This window comes from Bombyx mori, chromosome 13 (assembly GCF_030269925.1).
Source record: "Bombyx mori chromosome 13, ASM3026992v2".
Lineage (NCBI taxonomy): Eukaryota > Metazoa > Arthropoda > Insecta > Lepidoptera > Bombycidae > Bombyx > Bombyx mori.
The window spans coordinates 1,820,769-1,836,907 of record NC_085119.1 but is presented as its reverse complement, the minus strand read 5'-3'; the positions used below and the strand labels follow the sequence as shown (position 1 = coordinate 1,836,907).

The 16,139-nt window shown below is 39.3% G+C and overlaps 1 protein-coding gene across 1 annotated transcript; it reads left to right on the top strand.

Moving 5' to 3' along the window:
• Positions 1 to 997: 997 nt before the first annotated feature.
• Positions 998 to 5,461, top strand: VATPc (vacuolar H+ ATP synthase 16 kDa proteolipid subunit; the record flags this gene model as incomplete). The annotated part of the gene is given in 3 exon segments (NM_001098292.1): positions 998 to 1,219; positions 2,721 to 2,910; positions 4,132 to 5,461. Coding segments are annotated over 3 exon segments (468 nt in total). The 5' UTR covers positions 998 to 1,146.
• Positions 5,462 to 16,139: the final 10,678 nt, after the last annotated feature.

Sequence of the window (16,139 nt, the reverse complement as noted above, 5' to 3'; positions counted from 1 at the left end):
CTCAGCTGGACAAAATATGGAAGGATAAAAATATATCTAAGAACACCAAGAGCTACCTAGTCCGCACACTATTGTTTTCAATATTCATATTCGGAGCAGAGACATGGACTATAAAGAAAGCTGACCGCAATCGGATTGACGCCTTCGAAATGTGGTGCTGGAGGAGGATGTTGGGTATTCCCTGGACCGCACGCCGCACCAATGTATCCATCCTAGCTCAGCTCAAGATCCGGACTAGACTCTCCACCATTTGCCTGCGAGGGATTCTTGAATTCTTTGGCCACATTGCAAGGAAAGACAGTGACAACTTGGAGAAATTGGTGGTCACTAGAAAAGTTGAGGGCAAGCGACCAAGAGGCAGGAACCCGACCCGTTGGACGGACTAGATTCGTGCAGCCCTTGATACCACAGTGCACGATGCTCTGCACTCAGCTGCAGATAGGAACATATGGCGGTGCATTATAAAAAAACAAACTGTTTCAAGGCGATGACCACGATCCTCAGTAATGAGGAAACCGACGCAAGGAGGAGGAGGAATATAGTAAAATAACCCATAAAAAAAACTTGGTGAAGCTAAAAAGGACTCAGGGTCTAAAGCAATCCGTCTAACCGAAACAAGACAATTTTTAAAAACTTTTGCATCAACAGCTAATTTTAAGCATGGCAATCCTACTGATGAGTCAATACAAGTTTTTGTAATGTCTTGAAAATATTCTTTAGCTTTTTTGGGAATCTATTGTATTTGTAGCAGTTTAAAAAAAGGAATACATTTTTCAAATTATAAAAAGTTTCATTTAAGTACTTATAAAAATATTATGTTTTTAAAAAGTATTGGAAAAATCAATTAGTTCATGCGCAGATGAAAAGTGCTGGCCAGCGATCCCCATCAATGATCGACGTCAGAACGCTGCGAAAATCTCAGCTCGGGATTGGTTGCGCATATCGGAAATTACGTAGCTACGCCAATCAGAACTTAGGTCATATCGAGCACTGCCTTCAACATTCTTCGTCATATGACCCATTCTGTTGAGTCTGCAAAGCTTGGGCCATATTTGTCTGTGCAAAAGTAGTTTCGTGGAGTGAGTGTGTGCAGATAGTCATCACAGTTTTTGGGACCTGTAAATACTCCCACATTTAACAAACAAAATGGCTGAAAATAATCCAATCTACGGACCCTTCTTTGGAGTTATGGGGGCGGCGTCTGCTATCATCTTCAGCGGTACGTATTCTGTCTGGACCATTATCGTCGAAATGGCTGTCTTGATTCAATATCGATTTCCCGAAACAGGGAGAATAAATTGGTAATTTTAGTGGAATTTGGGTCTTGTAAACAATGAAATCCACCATGATCACGTTGAATAACGAGAATCTAGTTATTTTAAGAGTAACTAATTATAGTAGCCGCACCTTGAAGAATTCATACCAATATAACTAACTACATCTGCATTATGTATCTGAGGTCTTATAGTTGTTAAAGATATTGAAATTGGGGTGAAAGGTATTTTGAACGGGTTGTTTTTTCTGTATCTGATTCATTGTCATGTGATAGATAAGCCTTCCGTTATAATGTTGGTATTACTGAAATAACGCGTGAGATTGAGACGTTCAAAATGCCAAGATTTATAATGTCAATGGCTTAATGCGGTTGAATGGGGCTCTAAAATTTAATATTAATTTGCATTGATGAAGTATACTTAGCCTTACGTATGACATACACACGCCTGTGTCACTAAAAAGCACACACAATATATGGGAGTTTTAAATAAATGAATGCTATTTGACACATTCCATAAAGTATCCTTAAAATTGTTTAACTTTTACTAATAATCGTTTTTATTGTCACATGACATTACTTGTATCATGTGACTTGATCATCAGATGGGCAGTCATGCCTAACTTAACTGTGTCTATGGTATTACCTAACTTAAAACATCAGGGCTAATATCTCAATCACTGTTTAGAACAAGTACCATTAATAATATAGGGGATGGAAATGTGTTTCATTGATCACATTGAGGAAGAAACTGAGCATTTTTTTGAATTCAAATTAAGCCTTTAGTTAGATACTTTATAATGGTTATCAAACTAATTCAGGTAGTTTATTTGAATGTCAAATTAAAGAAAATTAAGGAATCTCCAGTAGGAAACTACTATAGCAAATTAATAAATTATCTAAGCAGGCAGAAAATTATGGAGATGCTAATTTTCCATTAGAACTTAAGTTTTGCTGGACTAGTAAGAAATTTCAATAACCTAGGCATAAAATTATACTAGTATCTATTTCTTGGTACACTCAATTGTTAAGCAACCATTCCATACAACTAATTTCCACTTCATTGTCCAGCTCATGTTATGTCACATACAATGTAAAATGGTACATGACATAAGTTTGTGCTTCACTGGTTTTGTGACTGTTTTACAAATGTGAATGAAATAAAAGGAATGATTCATCATCCTTAATAGTCTGATATGTCTGGAGGAATAAGCATTAGAATTAGGGTTTGTAGTATATTAGTGAATATTTATCAAGGGTATATGTGGTATTATGGATATCAATTTATTAAAAAATACATGGAGCTCTCAAATCTTGTAATAAAAAACTGGTCTTAGTTATATAGGAAATGTTTTTCACTAAAAATCTCAACTCTGTCAACATCTAGAACATTTTGTGCAAAAACTGTTCAATCAGCAGACTGATAAATTATTTTATAAATTTTCAGCCTTGGGAGCTGCCTATGGAACTGCCAAGTCAGGAACTGGTATTGCCGCCATGTCGGTGATGAGGCCTGAGCTGATCATGAAGTCGATCATTCCTGTCGTCATGGCGGGTATTATTGCCATCTACGGTCTGGTCGTGGCTGTCCTGATTGCTGGTGCCCTCCAGGAGCCAGCCAACTACCCCCTTTACAAGTTAGTATCTGGTTCAGTAGTTAAATATAGGTTATTATATCAAAAGATGGTTATGTAATGTAGGGTAGAGGATGCATGTGACATGTAATTGATAAAAATACTTATTTGGGTTAAGTTAATATTGGATATGTACTTGTCCACACACAGTAGTATATTTAAACTTTCATTTTCCTTCACATTAACATTAAAAGAAGCAAATCATATCTATCAATATGATTTATGATGAAGTGTACCAGATAAGTGACATAAGTGCCTAAATGAACAATTTTCTCCAAAAGCATGATCATCTTCTGATCATAATCATGTTATTTTGCTAAAAAAGAAGTAGGAAATTCAGAAAGTTCCTACAACACCTAGCTCTCTCCTTTTTTAAGTATGAATATTCTTGGTACATTTCTCTTATTATAGCTTATTTAAATTTGAATCTTTTGATTTTGCCACTGACTTAACACTCAAGATTCTCATTTTAAAATTAATTATAAAAATTGTGGCCTCTTTTGTTGTTTTAATGTTATTTTTGCTTGGGCAGATTGAAACTTATGTTCTGAATTGATAACCTCCTTTTTGGTTAGTAGTCTTAAAACAGCATTTACTAAAATGTGTTTGCTAATGATTATAAAGTAACCATATTAAAAAAACAATTTAGTTTTTTAATTTAAAAAGCTCTCATTAACAGTAGTTACCTAACAACAAAAAAGAATCTCTTTTTAAACAGGAGAAACTGTTGTTTTTTATATTTGTCTATTTATACATGTATGTTTTTTTTATTGTTTAGATGGGCTCACAGCCCACCTGGTGCTAAGTGGTTACTGGAGCCCATAGACATCCACAATTTTGCATTTTTGATTGTAATAAATTTAAATGTTAAATTTTTATAATTAAAGACTATTTCCACATATTAAGCTCAGTATTCTTCTTCTTTCTGGTCGTTCCCTCAATGCTGAGGATCGTGACTGTATGTCAATCTTCTCCACTCGGTATACTTATACTATAAATATGTGAATTAAAATCATATTGTTAAATACGGAATATTTCTAGAAGTAATTGTAGTTAAAATGAAGTGAAAATCCAAACGTTGGAAATGTTTTGAAGTATTCAAATGAGGATACTGATGAAATGTGAATTATAATTTATGCTTATTATGTTTACAAGTGAAATTATTGGTTAAATATTCAAAAACTGTCTTAGAGTTACTATAAATGAAAAATTATCATTTTTCAGAGGGTTCATCCACTTGGGTGCTGGTTTGGCTGTAGGATTCTCTGGTCTGGCTGCCGGTTTCGCCATAGGCATCGTGGGAGATGCAGGCGTGCGTGGTACTGCTCAGCAGCCTAGGTTATTCGTCGGAATGATTCTTATTCTTATTTTCGCTGAAGTATTGGGTCTTTACGGACTTATCGTCGCCATCTACCTGTACACAAAATAAACGCCCTGAACACACACCACTCCCGTCGCCCGTGCTCCGAGCCTCTATGCTCATTATCTGAGTCTGAAGACGCGCACAGGGATGGTCGTCGCCGGTAGCGGGTCCACCTTGCATAGGGTTTCGGAGCACCCTTCCACTCTTGTATATTACATTTGTTCCCTGCTCGTTTTCACATATCTCCAGACCGGTGCAGCCTTGTTGCTGCGGCTGCTCCGCATCTAGAGACGTGAATCTGTATATTTTTACTAAAAACTTTTTGTAAAAACGATCAAACCTCAATCATGGTTTTATTGAACATGAATGCTACCGTGCGATGACCCCCCAGTATTTGATTAATTTATTACACATATGTTTTATTTTCGGTGACAGGAGAGAACATTTCTTTTGCGATTTCTATCGACATATCAGTTTTATTTGCGCGTCACATCCTCCGCAACATCCGAAGATATCAATTTAGATTATTTTAGCAATAAGGCGAAACTAATGTACAGTTAGAAGTAGAAAATTAAGTCCAAACGAGTTATTTTAATATAATTTATGAAACCGTTGAACCCCCAGGGTACAGTGTACCGGTCTCTTGCGGAGTTAAGGTTAAACCTGGCTTTGAAAAGTATTATGTGCTATCTAGCTTTCAGTGTTCTAGTGGATGTATGTATCCTAATTATACTGTTGTGAGCCTGTATTAAAATGTTATCATATCTCTCTCATGTGACTGTTGACAATTACAAGAGCGAGTCACAAACATTGTATTGCCAGGAATCAGTAAATAAACATGGTTTGTACATTCCATATTATTTTGTTTCTACTTGATTATGTGTTTTATTTTCCTTTTTATTTTCAAAGGCTTTGCTTTCACCACATTAAAATATATTATTCTGCGCTGTTGTAGTTAAATTAACCTATAATAATAATAATATACTATTTGATCTTATACCTATATGAAATATTTCAAGTAAAATATTTATTCTGTATATGTACCTAATAGTCAATGTTTGAATGATATAAATTGGTGAGTAAAAATACATGTAGGTAAAAATTGTATTTTAATTTAGGTTTCATGTTAGAGAATGTTATAATCTTTGGTGTTATTGAATGAATTGTGTTAATAAAATATTTTGAAAATAATTAATGTAAAAATTTGAATTGTTTCTATTTTAAACCATGTTGTATTTAGTAAAACAACTCTAGTAACATAGTTAAATTAATCACATCAGCACAATATAGTAAAACTTAGAGCTTTTAAGGAATAAACGATTTACTAATATTTTCTTGAATAAAAGAACCCTTCAGTCTACATGCCTATTATATTTCGTAAGAAAAGTTTAACTAGGATTTTGAGATTTTAACGTAAGTGAAATCTCACTGGCGAATGATATGTTACTCGAAGTGAAACTGCTTTGATAAACAAATATCCGATTAAGACGAGTGGGTAGGTAAAATTTAGAAGTTAAGCTTTGAGGAATATGAATATCTGCATAATTAAAATGTCACGAATTCGATTTCTATTCGAGTAAGCTGGAACACTGGTGACGCAAGCCTAGTGCCTAAAAATATATCTAGCACAGTTTTAAGAGAACCGCCATTGTGTCATGCAGTCACACCGTCTGGCGATCTAAGGCTAATTTAGATTTTTCTTTAAAACAATGTCTAAAAAGTTTTTATTTTTTTATTGCTTATTTGGATGGACGAGCTCACGGCCGGTCTGTTCAGTGGTTCCCGGAGCCCATAGAGATCTACAACGTAAATGACGCCACCTACCAGTAAGAGGGATCGTCGTACCCCCTGACGGGGGCACGGAACGGGCTTCGGGGCAAACCCCATTGCCCGGGCAGACGCTCCCTGCCACTCAGGGCAGGGGTGAAGTTGATGCAGGGAGAAGCTGGGAGAGGTAGGTACTGCTGTTCGCAGTGCACGGCTGCACTACATCCATAAAATAATATACGATGGGCTGGTCTGGTTACGGCTCGATGTCCGCGGAGGAGTCACCCCGGCGCCGGCTGCTGTCCTCTGTTTCCTAAATGCTAATATTTTTTTTTCCCTTGCATCTAAGCCTCCCACCTAGACACCAGAGTTAAGGGTCTCCGTTTTACAGTACAACGTACAGTACCCCATCCTCCAAAGCGGAATAGGTACCTACGTTGTTTCCCTCTACTCTACGGGCTCAGACTATCAACAGTTAGTACCTACGCAAATTAACATTTTCGTGGTTTTTTATTTTATTCTTTCATTGTGGAAGTGATTCATGGATATCTGCTACCATGTTAGGTTCAATATTTGTACGTAATTGAAAAGATAAATTTTTATTCGCTTTTTATGAAGCATTACTTACTAAGTAATTATATAAGCATTACTTACTAAGTAATTATATAAGCATTACTTACTAAGTAATGCTAATACCTAAGTAATACTTAGGTGGTTTTCCAATTACAGCACTATAGTCGGATTTTTAATTAGACGAAGCCAGCTGACAGTAGCTAATGTCACTTTGTGAAATAATGTTGCTATATTTAAAGTAATAGTGATGCGTTCAGTTCTCGTTCAATCACATGAATGAACAATGAGTGTGAAGAGTTAATAATTAATTTCAAACTATAAAAGAATATTATTTATATTTTACAATAAAATTGTATTAAAGTGCTCCAATATATGTTACTAGTAGTATGTAACTACAATCAGTTTTTTTATTTTCATTACATACCTATAATTGTTATATTTTATACATCTATAATTTCAACTATATGATGTATTGGAAATAGGACAGTCTTACAAGCTTCCTCGCAATGTTTTTCTTAATGTTTAAAACACTCGGTATTCAGTACAGGTAGATACTATAGGAACATAATATTTCGTCGAAAACTCGTTGGTATGTACAAAGCACGCCTAAAATACGAACCCCGTACCCGATATCGGCAATTCGGCACACCAACTATTCACTAGACAATCGAGGCAATTTCATTAATTCAGGAGTTTTTTCAATCGTTCACTTTGTCACAACATTATTTTTATTTCATCAAAATCTGACAACACAGTAAACGTCAGTTTACTTCGTCTAATAAAAAATCCGAGTATAGAGTGCGTTATGCGGCATAAAGCTCAACGGTGAATGTTCCAACTACAGCAACGCTTCGCACAATCGAGCACTCAAAACTACTGCCTGTCATCAGATATTTTATTAATGGCTCAAATAACTCATCTGTTTCATTATCAATAAATATATCACTTGATAATGAAATGATTGATTTAAACTCTGAGCACTCGGTAAATCATCGTCATCACTATCATCTGGATAAGATGATTCAATTAAAAAGTATATAATTTTCTTACTACTCATTTTAAAAAATTACTCAAAACGTAAAAATTTTTTAATGAAATAATCAAAATCCAAATTACTTAAAATAACCGTAGTTTTCACCAATTAATATTGTTTACCACATTATTTATACCACAGAACACTATTACTTCTAGCGAAGATTTATACATTAATGAGGTTGCTAACTCCATGATAATTTTTTTTCAACACTGAACTTAGCGCACTGCTGATGCATTTGAAAACTAATTCACGTTCCAATTAAGCTTCAGCATAATTCGCCATTGTGTGCCACTGAGTCGCATTATGCTCTGTAATTGGAAAACTACCTTATGGCTCCTCTTCACCATCGGCCATGATGGGCCAACAAATGATCGTCCATCATCGCCGTCATAATCGGGCAACTCTCCACACAATCGTGAACGGTCATTTACTGACTGTCTACTGATATGTTAAGACGTCTAGGTATCGATGATGGAAATCGAGGAGATCGCGGCTACGGCAATATTTTTAGTTAGCTCATATAGTCATTTAATTAATGTGCGTGAAAAAAGAATCTTGGAAACTTTTTTTATCGCCTTTTTAGACAGACGAGCATACGGCCCACCTGATGGTGAGTGGTTACCGTCGCCCATGGACTTCAGCAGAGCCAAGCCGCTGCCCACCGATAACGATAAACAAGATGAGAGGAAGAGAAGGTGGTGGGCGGTGGCTATCAATCAGAACAAAACAGGATCCACGCAACCATACTTTTCTAGTCGACACAATTAACACACACTCGAGACAACGACATCCTGACTAATCGGCGATGGATGGACGCTCACACAATCATGGGCCATCATTCCTTTGATCTACCGACACAACGCCGATTGCGCACGATCATACGCAATGATGGCCGATCACACACATTTATGCCCTCTACACTATCGTGAGTTTCTATAATCGCCCATCATGGCCGATTGTGAAGAGGAGCGAGCCATTGCATATTTCTAAAAGGCTTATTACACTTGGCTGAATTTAGTCGACTGAATTCAGTAAAGTGTAATAGCATTAAGTAAGTTAGTCTACTGAATTCAGTAGCAAGGATGGTTTCTGACTGACTAAATTATTTAGAAGCCTTATTAGGAACGCATTTAGGAAGGTGTAATCGCATTTAGTTACTTAATGGTTTCAGTCGTCTCATAGCTCTCCGTGTGTAAGGACGACAATAGGAGTCGAGCGACACCATAGACTTCATGACTTTAGACTACTTTAGAGCAATATATCTACTGTTAGAGAATTTGTCACTACCCGGCCCCTCTACTCAGTGACGTCAGGTGGTGGGGCGAGAGTCACGTCATCGCGCCAAGCTAGCCGGCCGTTTTAGATCGTCGGTCACTTCGCTGCGGGCGCTCGGATGCAACGGACGTGTAATCCAGTGCTAATTATTGTGGTGTCGTGATTAATTAATTCCTAGTTGTCGTAATTGTATTTCGTTCTGATAAATCATCCTTAGAGTATCATTTTCTTATTTTTAAAAAAACCTCTTTCACTTCTGATTTCTAATATCAGAAGTGGGATCGGTACGCGCGCTTTTCTTTTTATCGTTCGCCATCGTTTATAATCGAAAATAGTTTTCGTGTGATTTTAAGTTGCAACTACCCGTTAAATTAATTATTTTCCGTTGAGTGTTTGTTTTCGGGTGTGATCATCATGTCGGATCGCGAGTTTAGATCTATGAGTCGCCGTACTCCTCCCAGGCGACAAAATAATCGACGGAATTCACGTGAACGTCGTAGTGAATCGCGTAGTAATGATAATAGTTCGAGTAGACGCAACCGTTCGCGCCATGCGCGCAGTAGATCTCCTTACTTAGAAACTCGGCGCAGGCGCCGCGATAGTTCATTTGGCCGTCGTGATAGTGTGCGGTGCGATCCGTTAAATCAAATACTCGAGAGGTTAAATGCACTAGAGGGCCGGTTGCCGGTTACGGCACCATTAACGTCGACTCCGCTACTACATCCGAGCGCTGGAGGGCGCACTCCGACGTCGGCTTCGGGGGCCAACGAGGTGTCCGTGGCTGATGCGGAGACACACGGAACGGGCCAAGCTTCCAAGGCGCTGCGTGATGCGAGCGTTGGCACGGCGGACAGGATTGTTGGTGCGCTTTCTTCATTGCTTCAAGTAAGATCTAAGCATTATTACATCTCAAACTTTGACCCTAGTGTCCATGAATTTGACGCGTGGTGTACGGAAGTAGATCGAGCTCGCGAATTAAATCGTTGGGACGATCGCGAATGCCTAGGGCGAATTGGTGGTTGTTTACGTGGTGATGCTAAAACTTGGTTAGACGAGTGGGTGACCGGAGACCGCACGTGGACAAATTTTAAAGCAGAGTTTAGATCGTTGTGTCCACGTGAGGTTGATATGGCCACTGTCCTTTATGACATAATGAGCACAAACTCCAACAAATTCACCACGTATGCAGAGTACGCACGAAAGTCTCTTTTACGTTTAAACATCGTCAAGGGGCTTTCGGACGAATTAAAAACCGCCATAGTGATTCGAGGCATTTCCGATCCTCAAGTAAAAGCGGCGACGGTCAACGCTAAGCTGCAGTCAAAGAATTTGGTCGAATTTTTGTCGGTATATGTAAAACCTAAGGGTGCACCTGCTCCTAGCAATCCTGTTCGCCCACCAAACACTAGCACGTTCAATTCACGTAAGCGTGATGTTAAATACGATTGATTGACTTGCTATATGTGCGGGAAAGTAGGCCATAAGCAAATTCATTGTCCCAAGAAACCTAGGATTGAAAGTAATTGTGCGAGCTCGACAGTGCCTGTAGCATCTAGCTCGCAACCACCTAAAACTAATTCCAAGTCTGTTAAGACCTGTACGTTCTGTAAAAAGATCGGGCATCTCGTTGATTCTTGTTTTTACAAAGAACGCGTTGAATCGAAGCCCAATGTTACTAAAAATCCAACCAATGTAAATTTTTGCTTGAAAACGAGTACAAACGAAACAACGTGATACCCGCTGTAATTCAAAAACTACCCGTTGATGTACTGATAGATTCCGGCTCTGATATCTCGCTCATTACTGAGTCTGTTCTAAAATATTTAAATTTAAATAAGCTGCCTACTTATCGTCGTATGCGTGGCATCGGTAGTCAGGATATAGAGTCAACATCATACGTAAATGCTATATTAGAATTTCCCGAAATAATTTTGGAAGTAGATTTGTATGTTGTTCCATCAAATTGTATGCAGGCACCGATCCTAATAGGTACAGACGTTTTAAATCGTGGTGGAGTCGCCTATATACGAACAAATGATTCTCAACGCCTAGTGAGAGTCGATCAAGTACAGGCTGTGTCGACTGCGGAGGTCGATATTGTAAAAACACCTTTGATCGGTGAGGACAAATATCGTTTATTGGCTTTGATCAAGGAATTCTCTAATACCTTTACCACCGGAACAGCGACCTCAACAGTCAACACGGGAAGCATGGAAATCAGACTTAATAGTGACGTCCCAGTGAGCTATCGTCCGTACAAACTTTCGGCTGATGAGAAAGGACGAGTACGGAATATAGTCAAGGACTTGTTAGAGAAAGGGGTGATTCGCGAGTCAAATTCTGATTACGCAAGTCCCATCATCCTCGTTAAGAAAAAGAACGGGGAGGATAGGATGTGTGTTGACTACCGAGCTTTGAATGCCGTCACCATTAAAGAAAGATTTCCACTACCATTGATTGACGATCACATAGATCGGCTAGGTAGTTTTAAATATTTCACCAGCCTCGATATGGCGACTGGCTTCCACCAGGTGTCCATGAAGGATGATGATTCTGTCAGTAAAACCGCCTTCGTAACGCCCGAAGGGCACTACGAATACCTTAAAATGCCCTATGGGCTCGCTAATGCACCTATTGTCTATCAAAGAATCATCACTAAGACCCTGAAGCACCTGATAGAATCCGGTAGAGTTTTGATCTACATTGATGATGTGCTGATTATGTCTAATTCGGTAAAAGATGGCTTAGAAACTTTGCGTGAGGTGTTAACAACGCTAACTCAAGCAGGATTTTCGGTTAACCTCAAAAAGTGTACGTTTTTGGACACTCAGCTCGAATACTTGGGTAGACTAATTGGACAGGGACAGGTACGGCCGAGCCCAAGTAAGACCGATGCTTTAGTTAAATCCCCGAAACCAACTAATGTAAGAGAGGTTCGTCAGTTTCTGGGCCTGGCGGGCTATTTTCGAAGGTATATCGCCGGTTATGCCTCTAAAACGGCTTGTATCGCTAGATTGCTTAAGAAAGGCGAGCCTTTCAATTGGAGTGTCGAACAAGACGAGGCTCGAGACTACGTAATTAAATGTCTAACGGAAGAACCCGTTTTAGCAATATTCGATCCCAAATTGCCCACTGAGCTTCATACCGACGCCAGTGCGATAGGCTATGGTGCGATTTTGCTCCAAGAACATGAAGGAAAGCGTAAGCGAGTGGTCGGTTACTTCAGTAAATCCACACAGGGTGCAGAGTCACGTTACCACAGCTACGAGCTTGAGACTCTCGCAATCGTACGCGCATTACAACATTTTCGGCATTACTTGATCGGTATTAAATTCAAAATTGTGACCGATTGTAACTCTTTAAAATTGACAGAGCGTAAACGGGATTTATTACCGCGTGTGGCGCGCTGGTGGATTTACATGCAAGACTTCCAGTTTACGTTGGAATACCGAAAGGGTTGTTTTATGCAACATGCTGATTTTTTGAGCCGACAGCCCGTTAACGTTTTGCATATTCAAAATCCGCGTAATTGGGCGAAGATTGCTCAAACGGCTGACTTAGAGACCCAGAGCTTAATTCAAAAGCTAAGAGATGGTCAGTTAGATACTACTCGGTTTACAAAAAAAAATGATTTGTTGTACTATAAGTATGCTAGTACTGGAGAAGATTCTCGTCTTCTCTGTTTTATTCCAAAAGGACATAGACTTAGTCTGTTAAGAATCTTTCACGATGATCATGACCACATCGGAATCGACAAAACTACTGACCTAATTTTGCGTCACTTTTGGTTCCCTGGAATAAGATCGTTTGTAAAGAAATATATTGGTCACTGTATCGTATGTCTGGCACATAAAAAGGTACCTAGGGCACCTCACCTACCTATCGAATCGTGGACGAAGCCTGAGATCCCCTTCTCAGTTGTTCATACTGACGTTCTTGGACCACTAACAGAATCAAACGGTTTTAAGTACATACTCATAGTCGTTGACTCATTTTCAAAATTTTGTCTGTTGTACTCATTATACAGACAAGACACCGCAGAACTAAAGCGTGTCTTTTCCAATACCATTTCTCTCTTTGGTACTCCTTCTACAATCGTATGTGACCGAGCCAGGATGTTTGAGAGTGCACCGCTCCAAGATTGGGTAGCCGGGCTAGGTTCCTCCTTACACTTCATAACCCCGGAAATGCACCGCGAAAACGGCCAGGTCGAACGGTATTGTAGGACGGTCCTCAATATGCTGCGAATTGAGGTCAATAATAAGGGAGCTTCGTGGTCTGACGTGTTATGGAAGGTACAACTGACATTAAACATAACAAGGCATTCGACAACTCGTGCCTCACCACTGCAATTACTAAGTGGCATTGAAGGGACTACTCCGGTCTTAAGGTCTCTTGTGCGGGATGTCGCGCTTGAAAACTCTCATACGAACCGAGAAGCTTTAATGACGCTTCGGAGACAGAGAGCCTCTGAACTGCTAGCTACTAATCAACAAAACCAGGACTCTCGTGTTAACGAAGGTCGTCGGCAGCCCCGAACCTTTGCTGTTGGCAGTTTTGTCTTTGTGAACAAGGGTTCGCAAAGTACTGGGAAGTTGGACTCGGGGATGCGAGGACCATACAAGATTGTTCGAGCGCTGCCGCATCATCGGTACGAACTGGAGCTGTTGGCTGGGTCTTACGGAAAGAAGACTCAGACAGCCGCAGAACTTATGGTTCAGTGGCGTGGCGAGTGCACTCCAGCCGTATGTGAAGCATTCTTTGAAAGTAGTGAGTGGCTTCTGCTGTTTTGCCCCGACATTGTGGCAATGCCCCGACATTGTGGCTGCTGTTTTGCCCCGACATTGTGGCTGCTGTTTTGCCCCGACATTGTGGCTGCTGTTTTGCCCCGACATTGTGGCTGCTGTTTTGCCCCGACATTGTGGCAATGCCCCGACATTGTGGCTGTTGTTCTGCCCCGACATTGTGGCAACGCTTCGTTGTTGATATTGCCCTCTAAAAACCCCGATAGTGGTTATTGGATGGTAATGCTAACGGTTATGTTTCAATGTTTGTTGGCATTTGGCAATTGACAATGACGCAAGTGATTGTTTACTCAGTGTCTGAGAATCCGGACTCATTCATTGGCGAAACAATTAACTTTAAGCGTTTTTCTATACCGTATGTGCCTAACGTATACGGATATTGGTGGCCGCCTATTCTGATATGATCACTTGAAGTGCACACTTGTGGTCTGGTTGGATTGGGTGACTACTAATAATAGCAAGAACAAACAATGAGCAGCTTACTAAGAGTTTTCTGTTTTAGATGACGATGAATACGATGGGCACTTCTTATCCAATGAGAATGAGTCGCATGGTGATCGTGTTGAAGAGGAGCAGGAAGACCAGGTTGGGGTGGTCGAGGGAGACCAGCCTGAGGGGAACCAAGCTGACGAGGCCGTTCAGCTGTCAGGAGAGGCCGTGTTAGAGAATTTGTCACTACCCGGCCCCTCTACTCAGTGACGTCAGGTGGTGGGGCGAGAGTCACGTCATCGCGCCAAGCTAGCCGGCCGTTTTAGATCGTCGGTCACTTCGCTGCGGGCGCTCGGATGCAACGGACGTGTAATCCAGTGCTAATTATTGTGGTGTCGTGATTAATTAATTCCTAGTTGTCGTAATTGTATTTCGTTCTGATAAATCATCCTTAGAGTATCATTTTCTTATTTTTAAAAAAACCTCTTTCACTTCTGATTTCTAATACTACCTATACTAATATTATAGAGCTGAATAGTTTGTCTGTTTGTTTGAACGCGTTAATCTCACGAACTACTGGTCCGATTTGAAAAATTCTTTCAGTGTTAGATAGCCCATTTATTTAGGAAGGCTATAGGTTATATAGCACCACGCTAAGACCAAAACAAATGGAGCACCAAAAATAATGTTTCAAAATCGGGTTTTTTTTCCCTTTTGAGAGCTTCCGCTGCGGAAACGGTTAAAGTTTTGCTAGCATAATGTATGACAGAATTGTGGCCCTATAAAAGTCCTAATAAAAGTCCGCGACAGCATATGTCTATAGGTTAAGGTTGGCTCACTATAACGTTTTTTATGCTAACCATATTTGTGCTAAAATAAAGCATTATTTGTGAAGGTGTTCTTTTAAACATGATATTAATCCTTATCCAAATAAATACGTTATTCATTACAACATTGAAACACCCAATCAGTTCAAGATCGTTTTTGACAATTATATATTTTTCTAGATTTCTCCAGGATCCCATCATCAGATCTTGATGATTACAGGAAGTCTACCCTTTCGAACAAAAAAAAGAAAAAAGAATTATCAGAATCGTTTCAAACATTTTCGAGAAATCGGTGAACATACATAGATGAAAAAATTATGGTCGAATCGATAACTTCCTCTTTTGAGGTCGGTTAAAAAGCGTGATTTTGGTAGGTACCTTAAATAGCTCCTTAACATTCTTTTATTCAAAAATATTTTCAGTTTCTACGTAAATGAAGAGGCGGGAAAAATTTAGCATTATGCCAAAATAGCTAATCCACGCGGACGAAGTCGCGGGCAAAAGTTAGTTTAATATAAATAAATAAATTTAGTAATACCATATTAGCTTAATAGTGGAGATTACAATGCTTAATTTTTTTAGATAAATTCATAATTCATTCATAGCAATTCATCATGTGGTGCAAGATAATTTTACATTACATCTTACATTATACAACTACAGCCGCTCGGCATTACTTGGCTGTCAGTTGGCTTATTCAAAGAGAGCAAATCATTGGCGTTTGAGGCGTTTTTTGTGTCTTAAGTGCAGTCGTCGTGGCCTAAAGGATAAGACGTCCGGTGCATTCGTATGTAGCGATGCACCGGTGTCCGAATCCCGCAGGCGGGTATCAATTTTTCTAATGAAATACGTACTCAACAAATGTTCACGATTGAGAAGTCATTTTATTACACGATTTTTATTACACGATGTTATTCCTTCACCGTGCTTCCACGGTGAAGGAATAACATCGTGTAATAAAAATCAAACCCGAAAAATTATAATTTGCGTAATTACTGGTGGTATAATAGCCGGCAAACTTCTTGAGCATTTGTCGACGTAGTGGGGGTAAGTTCGCGCATGGTACACTCACGTGCAAAAACATTATGTACTCTGCGTCATAATGCTATTAAATTATTAAAATCAACATATGTATTTATTTATATATTTATGAGAAC